At 44.4% G+C, this 20,217-nt stretch overlaps 1 protein-coding gene across 9 annotated transcripts in view; it reads right to left on the bottom strand.

The window, feature by feature from the left end:
* PPP6R3 (protein phosphatase 6 regulatory subunit 3) overlaps positions 1-20,217 on the bottom strand; it is a 93,694-nt gene that overhangs the window by 34,516 nt on the left and 38,961 nt on the right. For all 9 annotated transcript variants that reach the window (XM_073658020.1, XM_073658021.1, XM_073658023.1 and 6 more), the window contains 4 exons: positions 16,447-16,633; positions 13,021-13,158; positions 11,650-11,715; positions 7,312-7,424 (listed from right to left, as the gene is read on the bottom strand). In XM_073658020.1, coding sequence (XP_073514121.1) covers positions 7,312-7,424; positions 11,650-11,715; positions 13,021-13,158; positions 16,447-16,633 — 504 coding nt within the window. The remainder of the gene's footprint in view (positions 1-7,311; positions 7,425-11,649; positions 11,716-13,020; positions 13,159-16,446; positions 16,634-20,217) is intronic.

Genomic DNA, 20,217 nt, shown 5'->3' with positions numbered 1-20,217 from the left:
TTTGAGAAATTTGACCTAAAAATAGGTAAAATTCGTTTTTTTAAGTTTTTCGTCTTATGTGGGTGTGAATATTTCCACAAATACATATGGTTTGACCGCGATATTGCAGCAATGCAAAGTCATGTAGAGGTTTGGTGTACAGGGCAAAGCACCAGTTACTATTGGTTTTTGGTCTTGAGTTATATATGGGCAAAGTTTGGCATAAATTTAATGCAACGCGTTTTACAAGCTACTTGGACACAAAATTGCGGCCGAAATATTGTTTGGTCATAGCCGGTAATAATTTTATCGTGTTTAGCAGCAAAAGTTGAGCTAGTATGCCAAATTTCAGCATCATAGCCAGTATAGAACTCTAATGGCTATGTGCCAAAGTTTGCAAAATCCTCTTAGCTGAAGCCGCAGGCTTGGTGGAACCTCCAGTGAAAGGTCAACAGTGCCCAATGTATTTGAGATCTGGCCCTAAACATTTACAGAACCTCTCTTCAAACATACATGTACATCCTTATAAATTTTCAGCAAAATCGGAGAAGGTCGAGTGGGGACCACTGATCCACTTGACATGGAATGACTCACATACTATGCCCAATGGGGCACCTCAGAGAAAAACAAACTGGATGCCCAATGGGGCCAACTGGAGGAACATATGCCCAAACTCAGGGATGGTGCTGTGTCCCCCAATGAAGACTCAAAGAAAGATTTTACGGTATCAAAATCCCTTTCTTTATCGCTTCATTGGGGGACACAGGACCATGGGACGTCCTAAAGCAGTCCCTAGGGTGGGAGAACCAAGATAGACACAAACTAAGTTGGACTGCGGGCAACTGCAGCCTGCAGAACCTTCCGTCCAAGACTGGCATCAGCCGAGGAGTAAGTGTGGAAATTGTAAAACCTTGAAAAAGGTATGTAGAGAAGAGCAGGTTGTGGCCTTACAGATTTGTGAAGCCGAAGCCTGAGGTTTGCCTGAGAGGCGATGTGCCTCCAAAATGGTTGAACGTATCCAACGGGCGATGGTTGACTTGGAAGCAGGAAGACCCTAGCGACGCCTCTCAGAAACGACAGAGGGCGTCCGAATGCCGAAAGGAGGCCGTTCTAGAAAGGTACACGCGTAGAGCTCTGACCAGATCAAGTTTATGCAGAGATTTTTCCAATGGATGCCGCGGAGCAGGGCAGAAAGAAGGCAAAACAATGTCCTCATTGATGTGGAAGGAGGAAACTACCTTTGGCAAAAAGGAAGGGCCCGGCCTGAGCACTACTTTGTCTTGATGAAAGACCAGAAAAGGCGACCGTCATGAGAGGGCTGCGAGCCCCGCAACCCTCCTAATCGAGGTAACAGCCACCAGAAAAGCCACCTTCCAGGGGAGAAAAGAGGCTGAGATGTCCTGAATGGGTTCGAACGGAGGCTGTTGGAGGATGGTTAGGACCATATTAAGGTCCCATGGATTCACTGGGAGGGGCAGGCGATAAGGCTGTGCCAGGTGCGCCACCCCCTGTAGAAAAGTCTTGACCTGAGGCCAGGCAGCCAAGTTACGTTGGAAGAGGATGGACAAGGCCGACACTTGACCTTTGAGGGTGCTCAAGGAGAGACCCGCCCCTAGGCCAGACTGAAGAAAGGCCAGGATGACCGCTAAAGAAAAAGACATTGGAACTAGCTGATCTACCGCACAGTGACGAAAGGCAGCTCTCCAGGTTCTGTGATATATGTGCGAGGTTGCAGGTTTTCTGGCGCAAATTAAGGTCTGAATGACATGGTCCGCAAACTCTCTTTCTTGATCTTCTTGACGACTCAAGGGATCAATGGTAGAGGGGGAAAGAGATAGTAATACCATGGTCTCCGTTCCAGCTGCCCTAACGAGTCTTGAGCGATCGCTAGAGGATCACGGGACCGGGCTAGAAAGGATGGCACTTTGTGGTTTAACCTAGACGCCATGAGGTAGACGTCCGGCGTGCCCCACCGTAAGCAAATCTGCTGAAACACCTCGGGATGGAGAGACCATTCTTCTGAGGCAAGGCCCTGCCGACTGAGGAAGTCGGCCGCCCAATTGTCGACCCCCGGAATGTGGACTGCTGAAATTGCCGGAACTGTCTTTTCGGCCCAAACAAGAACTCTTGCCACTTCAAGACGGACTTGCTGCGAGTTCCTCCTTGATGGTTTAAGTACGCCACAGCCGTAGCATTGTCTGATTGTACCCGGACTGGGAACCCTGCTAGAAGATCCTGCCAGTGACGCAACGCCAGGGAAATTGCCCTTATCTCCAAGATATTGATCGGTAGGGAGACCTCGTGGGGAGTCCACCGGCACTGTACTGTGTGGTGAAGAAAGACTGCCCCCCAACCGATGAGGCTGGCATCGGTCGTGACCACCTGCCAGCAAAGCTGTAGGAACGATCTCCCGGGTCTGACGGAAGAGAGGAGAGTCCACCATGTCAATGACCTTCTCACTTGAAGAGGTAACGTGATACATAGATCCAGAGACTATGGGTTCTTGTCCCGTGCTGACAGAATTGCTAGTTGAAGAGGCCAGGCATGGAATTGGGCAAACGGTACTGCTTCCATAGCAGCCACTATCTTCCCCAGAACACTCATGCATAGCCGAAGAGAGTGTGGACTTGGGTTGGAGAGAAGGTGGATCCCCAGGTGGAGAGAGTTTCTCTTTTCTCTTGGAAGAAGGACCCGGGCAAGGGTTGTGTTGAACTGCATTCCCAGAAAGGTCACACGTTGAGATGGGACCAAGGAAGATTTGTCTGTTGATCAGCCAGCCTAACCGAGAGAGCGTGTTTAAGGTGATCTGGAGGCTGTGGAGACAGTCCTTGAACGTGGGGCCTTTGATCAACAGGTTGTCGAGGTAGGGGATAATTACAATCTCTCTGGCTCTTAGAATGGCCATGACAGTCGCCATTACCTTCGTGAAAACCCTTGGGGAGGAGGCAATCCCGAAGGGGAGGGAAGTGAACTGGTAATGTTGATTCTGGAAGGCAAAACAAAGGAACTTCTGATGTGATGCACAGATAGGGATGTGGAGATACGCGTCCTGAATGTCCACTGAACAGATATTCCTCGGCTTCCATCGAGGCGATTACAGACCTGAGGGACTCCAATCTGAAGTGACGGATGCTTACTCGTCGGTTTAGCTGTTTGAGGTCCAGAATCGGACGCAGTGAGCAAGTCCTTTTTTGGAAAAACGAAAAGATTGGAGTAAAAACCAGAAAAGCTTTCCTGAAAGGGGACGGGTACTATGATTCCAGAGCGCCGAAGGGAGGCAATGGCCTGAAGGAATAGAAAACACTTGGGCCAACATATTAGAAAACTCACGGGTCAATGGTGACAACAAGGACCTGTTCACCACTCATGGCCGTGAGTAAAAAATGCCTACTCAGGAAACAGAATGGAAACAATGAGGATGAGTAAGAATGGCATAAAACAGCAAAATTTTATTAGTCGATTAAAAGTGTACAATAATGATACAAAAGATATATAAATATAAAGACAATGGGTGACTATTGGATCAAAAGAAGAAAGACCCCCGTAGCATCTTCAAACCCCTCATACATATATATTCCAGGGTACAATGGGTACAGACAAAATCCACAGGAAATTAGGTAAAGAGGAAGGAAAGAAGAGAGGGGAAAGAACAGACAAATATGCAGGTAGGGTGGAACCAAAGAGAGAGTATAAAATATCAGAGACAGGATGAGAATCCTTGGTTCTAATCCCCAAATGGGAGGCCATAGTAATAATTAAGTCAGGGCACTCACCCAACTGATTGATGACTCTCACAGATGAAGAGGGCACAGAGAGGCAATCAATGGGCATCCACTAGGGGCCTCGACGCGCGTTTCGCGTTTAGCTTTATCAAGAGGCACATTTGGGGATTAGAACCAAGGATTATCTCATCCTGTCTATCTGACTGATATTTTATACTCTCTCTCTTTGGTTCCACCCTACCTGCATATTTTTGTCTGTTCTTTCCCCTCTTCTTTCCTTCCTCTTTACCTAATTTCCTGTGGATTTTGTCTGTAGCCATTGTACCTTGGAATATATATGTATGAAGGGTTTGAAGATGCTACGGGGGTCTTTCTTCTTTTGATCCAATAGTCACCCATTGTCTTTATATTTATATATCTTTTGTATCATTATTGTACACTTTTAATCAACTAATAAAATTTAGCTGTTTTATGCCATTCTTACTCATCCTCGTTGTTTCCACAATGGCCTGAAGGAAGCCTGGAAGCAGAGATGGTGGTTGCGGGGGGCAGGATCTGAGAAATAGTTTTCCTGGCATGGTGTTGAATTTGATTTTGTAGCCAGAGGTCACAATCTCCTTGACCCAGGCGTCTATCACCAAGACCCAAGCGTCTTGGAACAGAAGTAGATGGCTGCCCACCCTGGGAGAGATCCCAGGTGGGGGGTGACCCATCATGCTGTAGAAAATCTATTGGATCGTGATCTGGATCCCGAGGGCTTGGTGGAGCGACCCTTTGCGTGCCAGTTCGGGGTGGGCCTAAAGGATGGCTTACGTGTGGCCCTTTGCGTTGTGGTACGGTCCTGTTGAGAGGTGTAGCCCGGTTGGGTGAACTGACGAAAGGACCGGGACTGAAGGGAACGTCTCCTAGGAAAGGGACGTTTGGGCCTGGGAAGGGGTAAGGGAGGTGCTCTTGCCCCCTGTGGCATCAGAAATGATTTAGTCTAACTTGGACCCAAACAGTCTGGAGCCTTGAAAAGGGAGATTTAGAGATTTTTTGGATGCCGGGTCGGCATTCCAAGCCTTCAGCCAAAGAATTCTACGTATCGCAATAATATTGCTAGAGACGCGGGCTGAGCAGGCAGAGAAGTCGAGGGATGCCGTGAGCAGATATTTCCCTGCATGGGCGATCTGATCCGCTAGATCAGCCAGATCGCCTGGGGAAGCCGCCGTTAAGATGCACTGCCTAAGCTGCTTGGTCCATGCGGACACGGATTTTGATACCAAAGTTGATGCAAAGGAAGGACAAAGTGAGGCGCCAGTAGACTCGAAGGCTGACTTAGCCAAAGCCTCCACCTGTCTATCCGTAGTGTCCTTGAGGGAGGAGCCGTCTGGGAGAGAGAGAACAGTCTTGGCCGAGAGACAGGAGGATCCACAGTTGGGGACTCCAACCATTTGGCGACAAGGTCATGGTTAAACGGATACAGCATGTCTAGCTGTTTCTTTCCTGAGAAACTCTTTTCTGGATGCTCCCACTGTTTTTGAAAGACACGGTCAAATTCTGCATGGTTAGAAAAGGTGCATGCTAGGCGTTTAATTTTCTTGAAAGAGACGGAGTGGTCCTGAGAAGGGCCCTCGTCCTCCTTAACGTGCACAGTCTGGTTGATGGCCGAAATAAGGCTGTCAACCATGTCCTGGATTTTGGAATATTGGTCCGTGTCTGCGTCAGATTCTGATTCTGGAACAGAGTCAGATCCCAGGGCAACCTCTGGGGAGGAGGTGTGGGATGCAGGCGGCATCTTGGAGGATGTCGATGGTACAGGAGTGCTGGATGAGGAGCTTGCGCGAGTTCGTTTGTGAGAACGTATTATCAGTCTGCCCTTATGAGGAGGGGGCAGGGGTGCCTGTACATCGTCCGTGGGAACGTTCTGCGCACTGGTGGCCGTGGATAACCTAGGCAAGAGTTCTAGGACCTGAACCAGAGATTGGGATACTTTGGTGAGGTCAGAGACAGATTGGTACATAGCAACAGCCCACTCCAGAGGAGAGGGAGTTCCTTCCTCCTAGACGGCGGGGGGTTCTTGGGGAGCCAGCATGGTGGGAGGTTTGCAGGACGAGCAGAAAGCCGTTGTCAGACCTGCGGGCCACTTAGTTCTGCAAAGTGTGCAGGCGTAGTATGTGACTGTGTGGGAGGGACGGGCAGAGAGCTCCCTGGGTCTGGGCATATGTGCCTGACAGGGATACTGTAGAGGGTGGGAGCCTGAGGGTAGGAAAGGTGTGTGTGGGTGCGGGGCAGAGCCTACCCGGTCCTGGATGTAGCCGCAGTCCTGAGACCCCTGTCCTGTGTCCCCCATCCAAGATCTGGAGCTGAGGCCACGGCGAGCTGTTATCAGAAATAGCGGTGTTAGGGAGAGTGATGCCGCCGGCGAAGGGGCATGACGGCGTAGACGGGCAGAGCGCACTGCCCTGAGTGACAAGGGGCGCCGAGGCTCTGATATGCAGAAGGAAGGAGGGGGCGGGCTAATGGACCCGCCACTGATGGGAAGGGCTGGTGGGCGTGACAAACGCATCACTATGATCCTCACCCTTAATAGGCTGGCAGTTTTGCCGCGCATAGTGGGCAAGAAGGAGGGGGGGGGGGGGGCTGCCGGGGTCGCGAAGAAAGAGGAGAGGGGCATGGCTCGGGTAGCGCTGTGTATTATAAGCGCTCGCCGCTGATATGAAGTGGAAGCTGCAGCAGGCGTGTGGCAGGGAGGGCTGATAAATTTACAGCCCCCTTGGAGGGAGGGAGGGGGGTGAGGCATATATGCTTGTAAGCGAAGCCATGTCAGGGCTCTGAGGGGCCTGCTGATGCAGCAGGAGGGGGAGGGATTGTACCTTTTCTAAGGTCCTGATGCCTCTTCTCCCCTTTGAGGATGGTCCCAGGAGGTCCTCCGTGGATAAGGGGGATCCTGGCTCCTTCCCTCACTGTCTGGTCCCGGACAGTGCAGGAGACGGTGTCGACCCCAGAATTTGGGGGAAGGTCACCAGCAGGGACCACCGTCTCCCTCCCAGGCCGCTCCGAGGAGGGGGCTGGGGTGGGTGAACAGGCAAGGACTGGTCACCGGGAATCACCCTGAGACACCGGGAGGTGACAGCGTATAAGTCCTGCCCAGCGGGTCTGAGAGTGGGCGATGTGGAGAATGCACACTGCTCTCTCTGTTGCTTGTGTAAAGGGGGTAACAGGGGAAGCAGTGTTCCCTGTTAACTCTGAAGAGGTATCTGAAAAAGAAAGTAGAAAGATTAATAAAACACCACAAAGGTTGGATCTGATCATGTCTGTAGGAGGTAGACCTGGATCCTAAGCCAAAATTGATAAGCTTAATGCCTGTAGGTGGGTGTATACTACAGAGGAGGAGCCATTTTCTTTTTTTTGCCTAGTGTCAACCTCCTAGCGACACCAGCATACACCCATGGTCCTGTGTCCCCCAATGAAGCGATAAAGAAAAACGTATGCACTTTTGGTTAATACTATAGATACAATGTGGCAGGGATCTCATTTTACTATTCCATTGCTAAATAGGTTTATGGTTTTATTTATTCTGGCTTATTTTATCATACAGAGCTTGCTATATTATAGGTATTTGGAATACTTTTCTAGTGTAGCCAGTAGAGGATCTGGATCTGGGCTGTTCGGAACTTGTAACATCTGATCTCTGCTGAGCCGTATGATCTCACAAAGGGACTGTGATGCATTTGAATGTCTCTGAAAAAAATAATAAAAATGAACAATTAAAATAAGGTTACTTAAAAGTCTAGACACCAAAACTGACCATAAAAGACAATAGAGAAAAAAGTTAAGGAAACCAATTCTAATAAAAAATATAATTTTTATAATAACTATATACACTGTGTGCAGAATTATTAGGCAAGTTGTATTTTAGAGGATTATTTTTATTATTGATCAACAACTATGTTCTCAATCAACCCAAAAGACTCAAATAACCAAGCTTAATATCTTTGGAAGTTGGAGTGGGGCTATTTTTTAGATTTGGCTATCTTAGGAGGATATCTGTTTGTGCAGGTAACTATTACTGTGCAGAATTATTAGGCAACTTAATAAAAAAATATAATCCCATCTTACTTGTTTATTTTCACCAGGTAAACCAATATCAGTGCACAAAATTTAGAAATAAACATTTCTGACATGCAAAAACAAAAATAATTAGTAATGAATATAGCCACCTTTCTTTATGATGACACTTAATATCCTTCCATCCATAGATTCTGTCAGTTGCTTGATCTGTTTTCGATCAACATTGCGTGCAGCAGCCACCACAGCCTCCCAGACACTGTTCTGAGAGGTGTACCGTTTTCCCTCCCTGTAGATCTCACATTTTATGATGGACCACAGGTTCTCTATGGGGTTCAGATCAGGTGAACAAGAGGGCCATGTCATTATTTTTTCTTCTTTTAGACCTTTACTGGCCAGCCACGCTGTGGAGTAGTTGGATGCATGTGATGGAGCATTGTCCTGCTTGAAAATCATGTTTTTCTTGAACGATACCGACTTCTTCCTTTACCACTGCTTGAAGAAGTTGTCTTCCAGAAACTGGCAGTAGGTCTGGGAATTGAGCTTCACTCCATCCTCAACCCGAAAAGGTCCCACAAGTTCATCTTTGATGATACCAGCCCATACCAGTACCCCACCTCCACCTTGCTGGCGTCGGAGTGGAGCTCTCTGCCCTTTACTGATTCAGCCTCTGGCCCATCCATCTGGCCCATCAAGAGTCACTCTCATTTCATTAGTCCATTAAACCTTTGAAAAATCAGTCTTAAGATATTTCTTGGCCCATTCTTGACGTTTTATCTTATGTTTCTTGTTCAAAGGTGGTCGTTTTTCAGCCTTCCTTACCTTGGCCATGTCCCTGAGTATCGCACTCCTTGTGGTTTTTGACACTCCAGTAATGTTGCAGCTCTGAAATATGGCAAAACTGGTGATGAATGGCATCTTGGCAGCTTCACGCTTGATTTTCCTCAATTCATGGGCAGTTATTTTGCGCCTTTTTTGGCCAACACGCTTCTTGCGACCCTGTTGGCTATTTGCCATGAAACGCTTGATTGTTCGGTGATCACGCTTCAAAAGTTTGGAAATTTCAAGACTGCTGCATCCCTCTGCAAGACATCTCACAATTTTGGACTTTTCAGAGCCCGTCAAATCTCTCTTGCCATAGGAAAGGAAGTTGCCTAATAATTAAGCACACCTTATATAGGGTGTTGATGTCATTAGCCAACACCCCTCCTCATTACAGAGATGCACATCACCAGATTTACTTAATTGGTAGTTGGCTCTCAAGCCTATGCAGCTTGGAGTAGGACAACATGTATAAAAAGTATCATGTGATCAAAATACGCATTTGCCTAATAATTCTGCACGCAGTGTACATAAAGAAAAAAAAAAAGGCCTATGGTGCAAAAGTTTTAGGCAGGTGTGGAAAAAATGCTGCAGGAAATGCTTTCAAAAACACAAGTGTTAATATTTTAATTGATAAAAATAACCTAAGAACAAAAAATCTAAATCAAATCAATATTTGGTGTTACCATCCTTTGCCTCCAAAATCGCACCAATTCCATTTGGCAGACTTTCACAGTTTTTGATGAGACGTGGCAGGGAGGTTGTTCCAAACATCTTGGAGAACCAACGATAGATCTTCTGTGGATGTATTCTTACAGACTCAATTATGTTGAGATCAGGGCTCTGAGGCCATATCATCAGTTCCAGGACGCTTTGTTGTTCTTCACACTGGAGATAGTGGGGCCGTGGCCTAAGAATTATCAGTTTTTGGCCAGTATTTTTTCTCAGGAGTGGGAGCCAAATGCAGAATTGGTGACTTGTATCCATTATTCCTTTTCTCTGATTGTTCCTTACCTGGTTTTGGCTCCCACTCCTGAGGAATAATACTGACCGAATACTGACCAAATACTGATAGTATGTTTGGGATTGTTGTTGTTGTTGCTGCTGCTGCTGCTACAGAATAAATCTGGAGCCAGACGCTTCCCTGATGGTATTGCAATGATTGACAAGTCCCTGCCTGTATTTCTCAGCACTGAAGACAAGAAATGGGTAACATTGAGAACCTTAGATGCAGTGGACAGGCAAGGAACGTGCAGATGAGAGACATCATGCTTACTTCCCTAAAATTTGAAAATGCCCAATGGTGCAATCAGTAACAAGTGGGGCCCAGCTAAACCAATCTGTTCAGAAAAATCTGGCTAGAAAGGATCTTCATGGAAAAATTGTGGCCAAAAACCATAGCTTCGGCATGGAACCAGGGACAAGTGACTCAACTATGCAGAAATATAAAGGAATTTGGGTGCAGAAAAATGGCAGCAAGTGCTCTGGACTGACGAGTCAAAATGTGAACTATTTGTCAGTAACAGAAAAAGTTTGCCAAAGAACTTGGGTGCGGTACAATAATGAGCGTCTGCAGGCAGCAGTGAAGCACTGTGGAGGGGATTACAAGTTTGGGGCTGCATTTTAGCAAATGGACTTGGGAATTGGGTTAATATTATATGGGCATATCATGATAAATCCATTCTGTATAAAAAAAAATTTTTTGTGTGTGGGGGGGGGGGGGGGGGGATTACAAAACCCCCCACAACTTTTTAAATGCAATTCCTTTTCAAAACATCATCATATTTATAATGCAGGTTCCCTACATAGCATACATCAGCTGTCATGTCGCAGAAGCAGCATTCACTGTGGGTGCTCGACCATCGAACAAGCAGACAGCTGCATACAATGCTGTCTCCCTGATTTACCGGTCTGCTTTCCTGACAGCCGGGTTTCGTGTGTTACAGACTGTTGGGGGTGCTCCCCGATCTCGGCACACAACCCATTTGCTACACGACACTTCTATGTATGTCTAACCAACAGTAGGAGAAGCCTGCTGCTAGACAAACTATACCACTAGGTTATACAGATAAGACTGCATTAGGAAAAAGATGCATTTCTGAAAATCATTGAGAAAAGGTCATTTTTTTTTTAAATCTTTTTACACAGAAAGGATTGAGGTAAAACCCCTTTAATGATCTCTTTTCAATGCTGAGAAATACAGGCAGATACTTATCCATCATGGGCGGCACGGTGGCTCAGTGGTTAGCACTGCAGCCTTCTCTAGCGCTGGGGTCCTGGGTTCAAACCCCACCAAGGACAACATCTGCAAGGAGTTTGTATGTTCTCCCTGTGTTTGCGTGGGTTTCCTTCGGGTCCTCGGGCTTCCTCCCACACTCCAAAAGACATACTGATAGGGAATCTAGATTGTGAGCCCCGATGGGGACAGCGACGATAATGTATGTAAAGCGCTGCGGAATATGTTAGCGCTATATAAAAAATAAAGATTATTATGTAATACCAACAGGGAGACGTCTGATTGGCTCCAAATTTATCCTGCAGCAGGACAACGATCCCAAATGTACAGCCAATGTCATTAAGAACCAAATTCAGTGTAAAGAAAGAGCAAAGTCCTGGAAGTGATGATATGGCCCCCCAGAGAGCCCCAATCTCAACATCTTACAGTCATTTCTGCATTTACACAGATGCATTCTATTTAAAAAAATATAATGATATATAGTCATTATAAAAATTATAATAAATTGCATATATATTTGGCAATGCCCTGCCAACACTGATAGACTGAAATTTTAAGGGTTCCATATTTGCTGCCAACTGTCTTCACCTGTTTAGATCTGCACGTATGGGTAGCCCAAATGTTAGTGAAAATTCTGAACAAAAATTGTATGTACAGAGTGAATAAGAAAAGATTTAACAATAGCCACCAACTCTTCCTCTATTTCGATCCACATTGCCACCTCTTCCCAAGCCAGAGTCCAGTCCCAGGTGCCCCCCTAAATGTCCTTCCAACTAGTTTTTACAAAGGAGTGCTAACTAACCACAAAGCACCAGGATAAGAATGAACAGGAATACTTACATCTTCATCCTGAGTGGGGTGAACTATCTCTACAAGCCTCTGAATGATCTTCTCTTCATTTAGCCACTACAGAAAAACACAAGTAACATTTGAGATTAAGAGACCAGACTTTTTCCTAAAAACAAAAAAGGATGAACTAAATGAGGAAACATGACAAATCAAAAAGTATTATAATTCAAGTAACCAAAATCAAACATTTTCTAGAAACACAATTCTTCAAATGAAATGCCAATGCCCCCACTCCCTCAAAGAGAGGTGGCTTATTTTCTGTCTAAAAGGGTCTCATTAGAAAAAGGACAGTGGGCCAGATTCTGCGAGATCGGTGTGGTCCACAAGGGAGTATGTTGCAGTCAGACGCTCCAGATTCATGAAAAAGATGACCACTTCATGAATCTGACACGTGTGATGGGTGGCGTGCGCTACGCCAGAAATCTCACTCCAGTCACATACTGGAGTGAGATTTCAGGCATAAAGAAAGACACAGCTAGTCATGAATTAAACAAGTAGTGGCGTCACACCCTGCTGCGCCCCAGTTTCATCTATTCTGACAGAGCTGGAAGAAAAATCTTTGCAACTTTTCAGTGGTTTTACAGGTAAACGCTTTAATGACTTGGACCCATTGTGTTACATTTGAATAATTTGTGCCCTTTTGTTCCTAGTCATGGCTCTAGTCTCCCAAAAAGACAGTACTCCAAACAGATCTACATATTTAATACCTTGCATTATTGCCAGAGTAAAGTTTAGAGAAAAAGAAAATAAAGGTAGGGTATAGTACAGCTCTTACATCTTTTCCTTTGACTAGTTACTCTATTAGGGTATGTTCACATGCTGCATTTTTTTGTGCAGTAGAAACGCTATGTTTTACAGTACCAGCAAAAGGAATGAGATTTATAAAGTCTTTACACGGTGTCGCTTTTCCTTGAGTTTTTTTTGTAAACAGCAGCATACCTATTTTAGGTTTGATCACCCATTCAAAAAACAAAAAAAAAAAACTAAAGATTTTTAATACAGTAACAAAAAAAGTTGCTGCAGTATGTGTACATACCCTTACTGCAGCCAGATTTGAGGACTTGGAAGACTTTGAACATTTAAAAAGGTTATGCAGGCCTTCAAAGCTAAAAGCATTATTGTCAGAATAGGCCATTAATATTTGGTGATCGGGTCAGACTCTGCACCCCTTCCGATCTACTGTTAGAAGAGGTCACGTGCCCGGGCAAGTGCTGTAGCCTCTTCATTGGCCACTCAGGGTTTTACTCTGATCATACTGCCCCTTTGATGGCAGCCATGTTTGATATTACAGCTTTGTAAAGAAACATACTGCAGCACGTTAAAAGCTTATCAGAATCAACATGAGAAAGAGCTTGGACTTACATTTAGGACATCTTGCCTTAGTTGTGGTGGCTCAATACACGTGAGAAGTCTTAGCAGCAAATCCATAATAGCAGAGGTTCCTATATGTTTTATGATCAAGTCAACAAAATCATCTTTTTTCTTTAAAAAGGCTACAATCTGCAACATAAAATAAGAAAATTACACAAATGTCAATGCCAGTCTACCTCTTGAAAGCTTCAAGTTTTACAGATAATCCTATAATAACTATCTTAGAACATTAGAGAAAACATACTAATACTTACAGGGTTTTTCTGTCAGAATACATTGATCACCACAGGATAGGTGGGGGGGGTTCAAACACCGGGGACAGATATGTACTGCGCAGATCTATTCATTGCGTAGTAGCAGCTGCTGGATACTGCAGAAGAGCTCCTTTGAGCAGATATTAAAGACCCATCCTTTAAAGATTACTTGTCACCAGGTGAAGTGGTTTTTTTTTTGTTTTTTTATTCCAGCTGTTCCCCAAAATCTGCCATATGGTTCCAGAGATATGGGCTTTTTTACTACTACTTTTTATAGTGTTTGCAAAGGGGGAACAAGGATCACATGGTAATTATGTAGAGTAGCCTGGAGACATCCCCAGAGAATCCTGTGAGCACCGCCCACTTGGCAATAACCATAAAAATTGGCAGGAATTGAAAAAGCCCCATCTCTCTAGAACAAGCCAGATTTAAAAAAAAAACAAACCCCTTGAATTTCCAGGAAGCAGCAGGAATCAAATAAAAACTGGACACTTAGAGGACCTGTCACCAGCTCCAAGTCGGCATTCATAGGGCACTGCTGTAATGTTTTACATCCCCTCACCATTCAGAGTCTCAAGTATATGCAATAATTCCAGAATATTTTAGAGGTTGGAGGACTTTGTTAATTTCCTACTTTGCTCCATGCTGTCATAACATTAGAGAAGCCGTTCTAACACCCACAGCATTAAATGCCAACAAAGTACCAATAAAGAGCGAAGTTTTGCTCTAAAATGCTGCAGCTTTTCAAGTTGAAGGACAGGTTTATAGAAAGTCTGAGCCCAACTGCAGCTAATCCAGTCTACATGTGAGGAGCAGCACTTGGCTGAGTGCTCCTGTCCATTCTTTAAATGACTGGTGAAGGCTCAAACCTTGGACAAAAACTTCTGGAGGCATCAGTGCCAAAGACCTTCACAGAAATGACAGTTTATAAAATGCTTGGCAAATCCGCACCCTTAGGGCTCTTTCACACGTCAGTGTGTCCAGTACGTGTGGTGACAGTTTCCACAAGTACTGGAGACACTGACAATTGACTGGGTCTGTGCACATGTCCGTGGGTTTCCACGGACCGTGTGTCAGCGTGATCCACACGTAGACAGGTCTGTTTTTGGCCGGTAGCACGGATCACACGGACCCATTCAAAATCAATAGGTCCGTGTAAACACATACCGCACATGGATGACATCTGTGTGACACGTACCGGCGTTTGGGATTCCATGTACAGTTAGCGCTGTTCCCAAGTGCTGAACACTGCCCTCATCATAATCACCTGCTGACACTGCAATCAGCACAAGCAAAGGCTAATGATGAGACTTGTAGTCTGCTCCCGCAGTGTCCACCTGTAAAAATAATAATAAAAAAAATCCATATACTCACCTGTCCTAAGTGTCCCTCGCTGTAATCCATGCAAACCACTCAAAGGAGCCGGGGAGGAATGACTCCTGCAGCGAGCGGTGTTCTGTCACTAACTGAGAGCAGCTCACTGCAGGAGTCATTCTCCCCAACTCCTCTGCTGAGTGGTTGCATGGATTACAGTGGGGGACACCTAGGACAGGTGAGTATATGGATTTTTTTTGTATTCTTACTTTTACAGGTGGACACTGCGGGAGCAGACTACGACTCATTATCCCCTGCTGGTGCCGATCGCAGCACCGGCAGGGGACTATGATGAGGGCAGCGTTCAGCACCCGGCGCTTGGGACAGTGCTAACTGTGCCGCTGATTCCCAAATGCTGGTATGTGTGATCCTGATGCGGCATGCATGTGCCACATGTGTGCACACGGACATCTCTGGTACCGGAAATATCCTGAAGTGTGAAACCAGATTTAAGAACACTCGTTCCAGATTATCAGTCTGTATGACCCAGCAACCGATCAGCTGAAAAACAAGCAAAATGCTCAGTTTTTGGCAGATTGGATTGCTTGACAGGAGTTCATAGAACCGTGATAACAGCAAATGTACCGCTGGCAACACGCATGCTCTAATGACTGATCATATAAGCATGCTGTCTATACAATTGGCATTGGCTCATGTGAACAAGCCATAAAACAAATCTCCGACCGACTTGTATTTAGCAAATTGGCGCTTGTTTACATACAGAAATCTGCAACTTACATCTACAAGATGGCTAACCATGCTTTACACCAATATACTAAAACGTAAAGTATTTGCCAGTTGCCAGATACTTAACTTCTTATGGAGAATTTTTACTGCCGCTTTCAAAAAAGTAGCATTTTCTCTTTTAATGACAATATGATGTATATAGTAATGTATGAAGTCGGCTCAGGAGTGGATCCTGCTTTGTACCAGGTAGATGCTGGATATATAACATATCTGGCATCTGCAGCGATTGGAGCATGCTCTGATCATAGTAGTTTAAATGCCACTTTCAAATGATAAGGGAAACCCAGGGGCCTGCTGAAGACCCCCATAACTTCCCTTTTGGTCCTCCAGTGAAGCGCAGCCACAGGCCGAACTCTGTAGGAGAGCCTCGATTTCACTATATCTCGCAATACTGTAGTTTTGCAGCATATAGTATAAAGGAGTGACTGTTCACAGGGTCAAGTCTTCTGAGGGTGCTTGGTTATATATATATATATATATATATATATATATATATATATATATATATATATATATATATATATATATATATATATATATATATATATATATATATATATATATATATATATATAATCACGAAAAAAAATGTGTGTGTGCGTGCGTGGGGGGGGGGGGGGGGGACGACGACAGCATCGGCTACACACTTTATGGAGCTGAGCTTTGCATCTCTGTTCAAAGTGTTCAGATCTGGAGGCTGCTGAAACAAACAGCTGATCAGTGGTGGTGCCCACATTGTTTTATACTGATGACCTCTCCTATAGATGATTCATCAATTTGTTTGCGACCGTTCACGTTCTTTAAACCAAGCTGCATTGTGCAGGCGGTCTGGACAGAGCATGCAATGATTACATTTAGAAAGAATGTATGTTTGACAACATAAAGGTTGCAACCTGTAAGGGACCATCAAAGCTATAGCTCTAGGAAACAATACTGCCACTACAACTCGCCCAAGGTCCACACATTACAAAACTGACTGAATCAAAGCTGCCATTTGCAAGAATGTATGTTTTCATGAACTGAAAGTCAACAAGACATTTACCTGTTCAGGTTTCCGGCTAATTAAAATGCTTAAAACTTTGCTGAAGAAGCTGGCGAGCAATGGATTCAACGGTGAATCGTTTAAAAGAAAACTGTAAAGTCTTTTAAGTAAAGACTCGTCTTCTCCAAGTCTGTCATTTATCTGCGAAACATCTGAGGTGAGTAATTCACAAGATAGATTTGGGTACCTGTATGAGGAAGAATGCAGAAACACACATTAACAAATGCAGATCATCAACAACAACGTGCTGAAACCAATAGGCTCTTTAAATATCTGAACATTTTTGGATTACCCCATCTGATTGGTGGAGAGGCCCCATGTGATCACAACTTCATTATTTAAGCCCACAATGTACTGGCACTGTGTGCACTGATGGTTACTCTGAACCCATGCCTACTGTGCCGAGATTTGTTTTTCCACCTTACAGCATCTGAAGGTCTGGCCTCTGAGATCACCTAGATTAGGAGCAATCCCTGAATTTGAGTGTGCTTATTTATCACCCAGAATACTCCAGAGCCAAAATGCCTCCATTGTAGGACAGGTTGGTAGCTCAGCACAATTACAGCTATTTAATATTTCTATACTGGTTTTATTAGTTTGGACTTTTTTTTTAAAAAAAGCCAAAATGTACATTTGGCTTGTGGCACCACATTCTGATTTCCTTCAGTTGAGCTGTGAGGGGACTTATTTCTTAGCTTTTATAGAAGTTACAGTAAATATGGAGATATCGTACTTTAGAAAATACCTATTTGCTATTGACTCCTGAACTTTTTTCACCAGGTCAAAAGGTTTGCACAACTGTTCATACAATGGTTTTCCTTGTTCTTATTGGAATGTTCACATTGTAGATTCAGACTGAAGGCAGCAAAACCAGGAAGGAATAGATATGGCAACAAGGAATAAAAAAAAATAAAAAAAAAGTGAAAGAAACAATGCGTGTTAAAACTTAAATTCCCCAAAGGGTCACCCTTTATCCTGAAGACAGCTTTTACACCCCCTGAAATTCTCTAAAGCAACTTCATCAGGTGGTCACCTGGAATGGCTTCCAATGAACAGGTCTGCCTCGTCAAATCATTTGTGGAATGACAGTCCTTTAATAAAGGGTTTGCAAAACACCTGATGGCCACAGAGGCAGTGCTGGTACACAGATCTATACTGTATCGAGTCATATTCCACATCTAAGCCAGAATAGGTCAATAACCACAAAATTAAGTAAGGAGAAATGACAATCCATTAATACTTGAAGACATGAATGTCAGTCGATCCAGAAAACTACTAGAACCTTGAAGGTATCCTCAAGTGCAGTCCTGAAAACCATCAAGTCGCTATGATGAACATGGCTCATGAGGACCACTAAAGGAAAGGAAGACCAATAATTATCTCTACTGCAGAGGAAAAGTTCAGCGTTATCAGCCTCAAACCACAAATTTACAGCACCCGAGATATCAGACCTCATAAATGATGCACAGAGATCAAGCAGCAGACATTACAGCATCATCTGTCCAGACCGCAAAAAGCAGGTCTTTATGGTCGAATAGCTGCAAAGAAGCCACTAAAAAGAGGACTGCAAATGAGACTCGTTTGGCCCAAGAAACACAAAGGTTGGTCATTCGATCAGTGAAAATCTGCACTGTGGTGTGAAGAGTCAAAATTTTAGATTTAAGTCATGTCTTTGAGATGCAGAAAAGGTGAGCGGATGGTTTCTACATGTGTGGTGGCCAGTAAGAAGCATTTATAATGGTGTGATGGTGCTTTGCTGGTGACACGGTTTTATCCCAAATTTAAGGCACATTGCCCAGTATGGCGACCACAGCATTCTGCAACTACATACCATCAAGTTTGCACTTTGTGGGATCATGTAAGGGCGATGTGACCAAGGAGAAGGATGGAGATTGCGTCAGATGATGCCGTCTCCATAATAACCCAACCTCAGCCCAATTCAGATGGTTTGGGATGAGTTGGATGCAGAGTGGAGGTGACTACCTGATGCCATTCTCTCAAGCAGCTACATGAGGGATGTAAAGATGTCAAGATTCCTCCAAGAAACACATGTTAAACCTTTTACTAAAAGATGGTGGGGGACTTTCTTTTACTCTAAGGTTTAACATGCGTTTCTTTACTCTTCCATACGTGTTCATTCATGGTTTGCTGCCTTCATTCCGAAGCTAAATGCCCATTTCAATAAGAACAAGGAAAACCATTGCATTAACAGGAGGGTCCAAACTTTTGAACTGTAAATATATTATATACACAAAATGGAAACAAACTTCTTTCATCAAAGTTTTCTGGGCTTTTTATTTCTATGTATTATTAGTTATTTTACAGTGTATTGTTATTTAACCAAGCTCCTGTAAAGCCCTGCCTGTGTGTTAGAGGCAACTGAGCCCGCTCCATATACACTTGTCCATATGTTGCCAGGAAGAGGTAATACTTGCTATTCCATTATGGATACACCAAATCATTGTTCAACCTTTTACTTCTGTACTTAATTCCTCCCTTGTCAATGTAAAATGTGTCTGTATGACATCATTTGATGCTTATTGTCGCTCTTAAGATATTGCATCTGTCTTTGTCTTGTTCATTATGCTGAATGACATTTTATTCTGAATGTATCCTACCACACTGGACTAGAAGTTTTCTATATTTTCCAGACAAAGGTACAGTAATTTCACGTGTTGGTACATTGTAAGTAGTGGGGTCTCCTCACTTGCAGCTTGTGTCCACTGAGCTTAAAATAAACCAAGCCCCAGCCACTAATCCATCCTCAGACTGGGAGGAAATGGGTCTGGTTTCTGTGCCATATTAGTAGATTTATATCTACACGTATATTATTTCACAGGATTCACATAGTTCTATACAGGATTTACCAGTAATGTCAGTTGTTCACAGCTCACCACCTTCCACTCCCTGCAAAATGACCACTGCACTAATAACTCTTCCTTACAAGTCAATGAGTATATCATGTTACTGACAAGGGCTCTATAGTACAGGACGCATCTACTTGCCTAATATTAAGCTCAGTGGCCGAAGTGCAAACTAAGTCCTCGCTCACATCTGGGTAAAAAGCACCGGCGGCTCTGATGAGCGCTGTCGGCACTACCCGGCGCCTGTGAAAAGAAGGAACTTACCTGCAGTTCAGTCGCCAAAGCCGGATTCGGGGGAACGTGGACTACAGAGGAGCTTCGTGGGAACATTTTTTGGTAATAAATTGGTGAACGAGGGATGGTTTCGTTTTCTATGTCTATATATTTTTCAGGTATCCATTTCTAGAATACTTCGGATTTGGTGGATTACTACAGACCTGCACGTGATTTTTTCATTTTCAATAAATTTGGTGAACGAGGGATAGTGTGTGTGTGTGTGTGTGTGTGTGTGTGTGTGTGTGTGTGTGTGTGTGTGTGTGTGTGTGTGTGTGTGTGTGTGTCTTTATTCAAATAGAGTTTTTTTTAATTGTGTGCTTTTATTTTGGATTACTGGGTAAGTAATGGGGGTGTCTGATAGACACCTCTACATTAGTAAGACCAGGGTTTGATGTCAGATGTGATTTTTGACAATTCACAGCTGTCCTCAACCCCAACTACCATTACCCTGATTGCCCTGGTGCTGTGGCAATCGGGAAGAGCCGGGCAAAGTGCCAGAATTGGCGCATGTAATGTAATGGATGCGCCAATTCTGGGGCAGCTGTGGGCTGGTATTTTTAGGCTAGGAAGGGCCCAATATCCATGGACCCTCCCCAGCCTGTTAATATAAGCCCATAGCTGTCTACTTTAC

Source organism: Phyllobates terribilis, unplaced genomic scaffold, assembly GCF_046119375.1.
Source record: "Phyllobates terribilis strain yellow unplaced genomic scaffold, ASM4611937v1 Scaffold_13__5_contigs__length_258822181, whole genome shotgun sequence".
In the NCBI taxonomy this organism is placed as follows: domain Eukaryota; kingdom Metazoa; phylum Chordata; class Amphibia; order Anura; family Dendrobatidae; genus Phyllobates; species Phyllobates terribilis.
The sequence above is the reverse complement of the archived record's forward strand: the minus strand, read 5'-3'. Positions and strand labels throughout refer to the sequence as shown.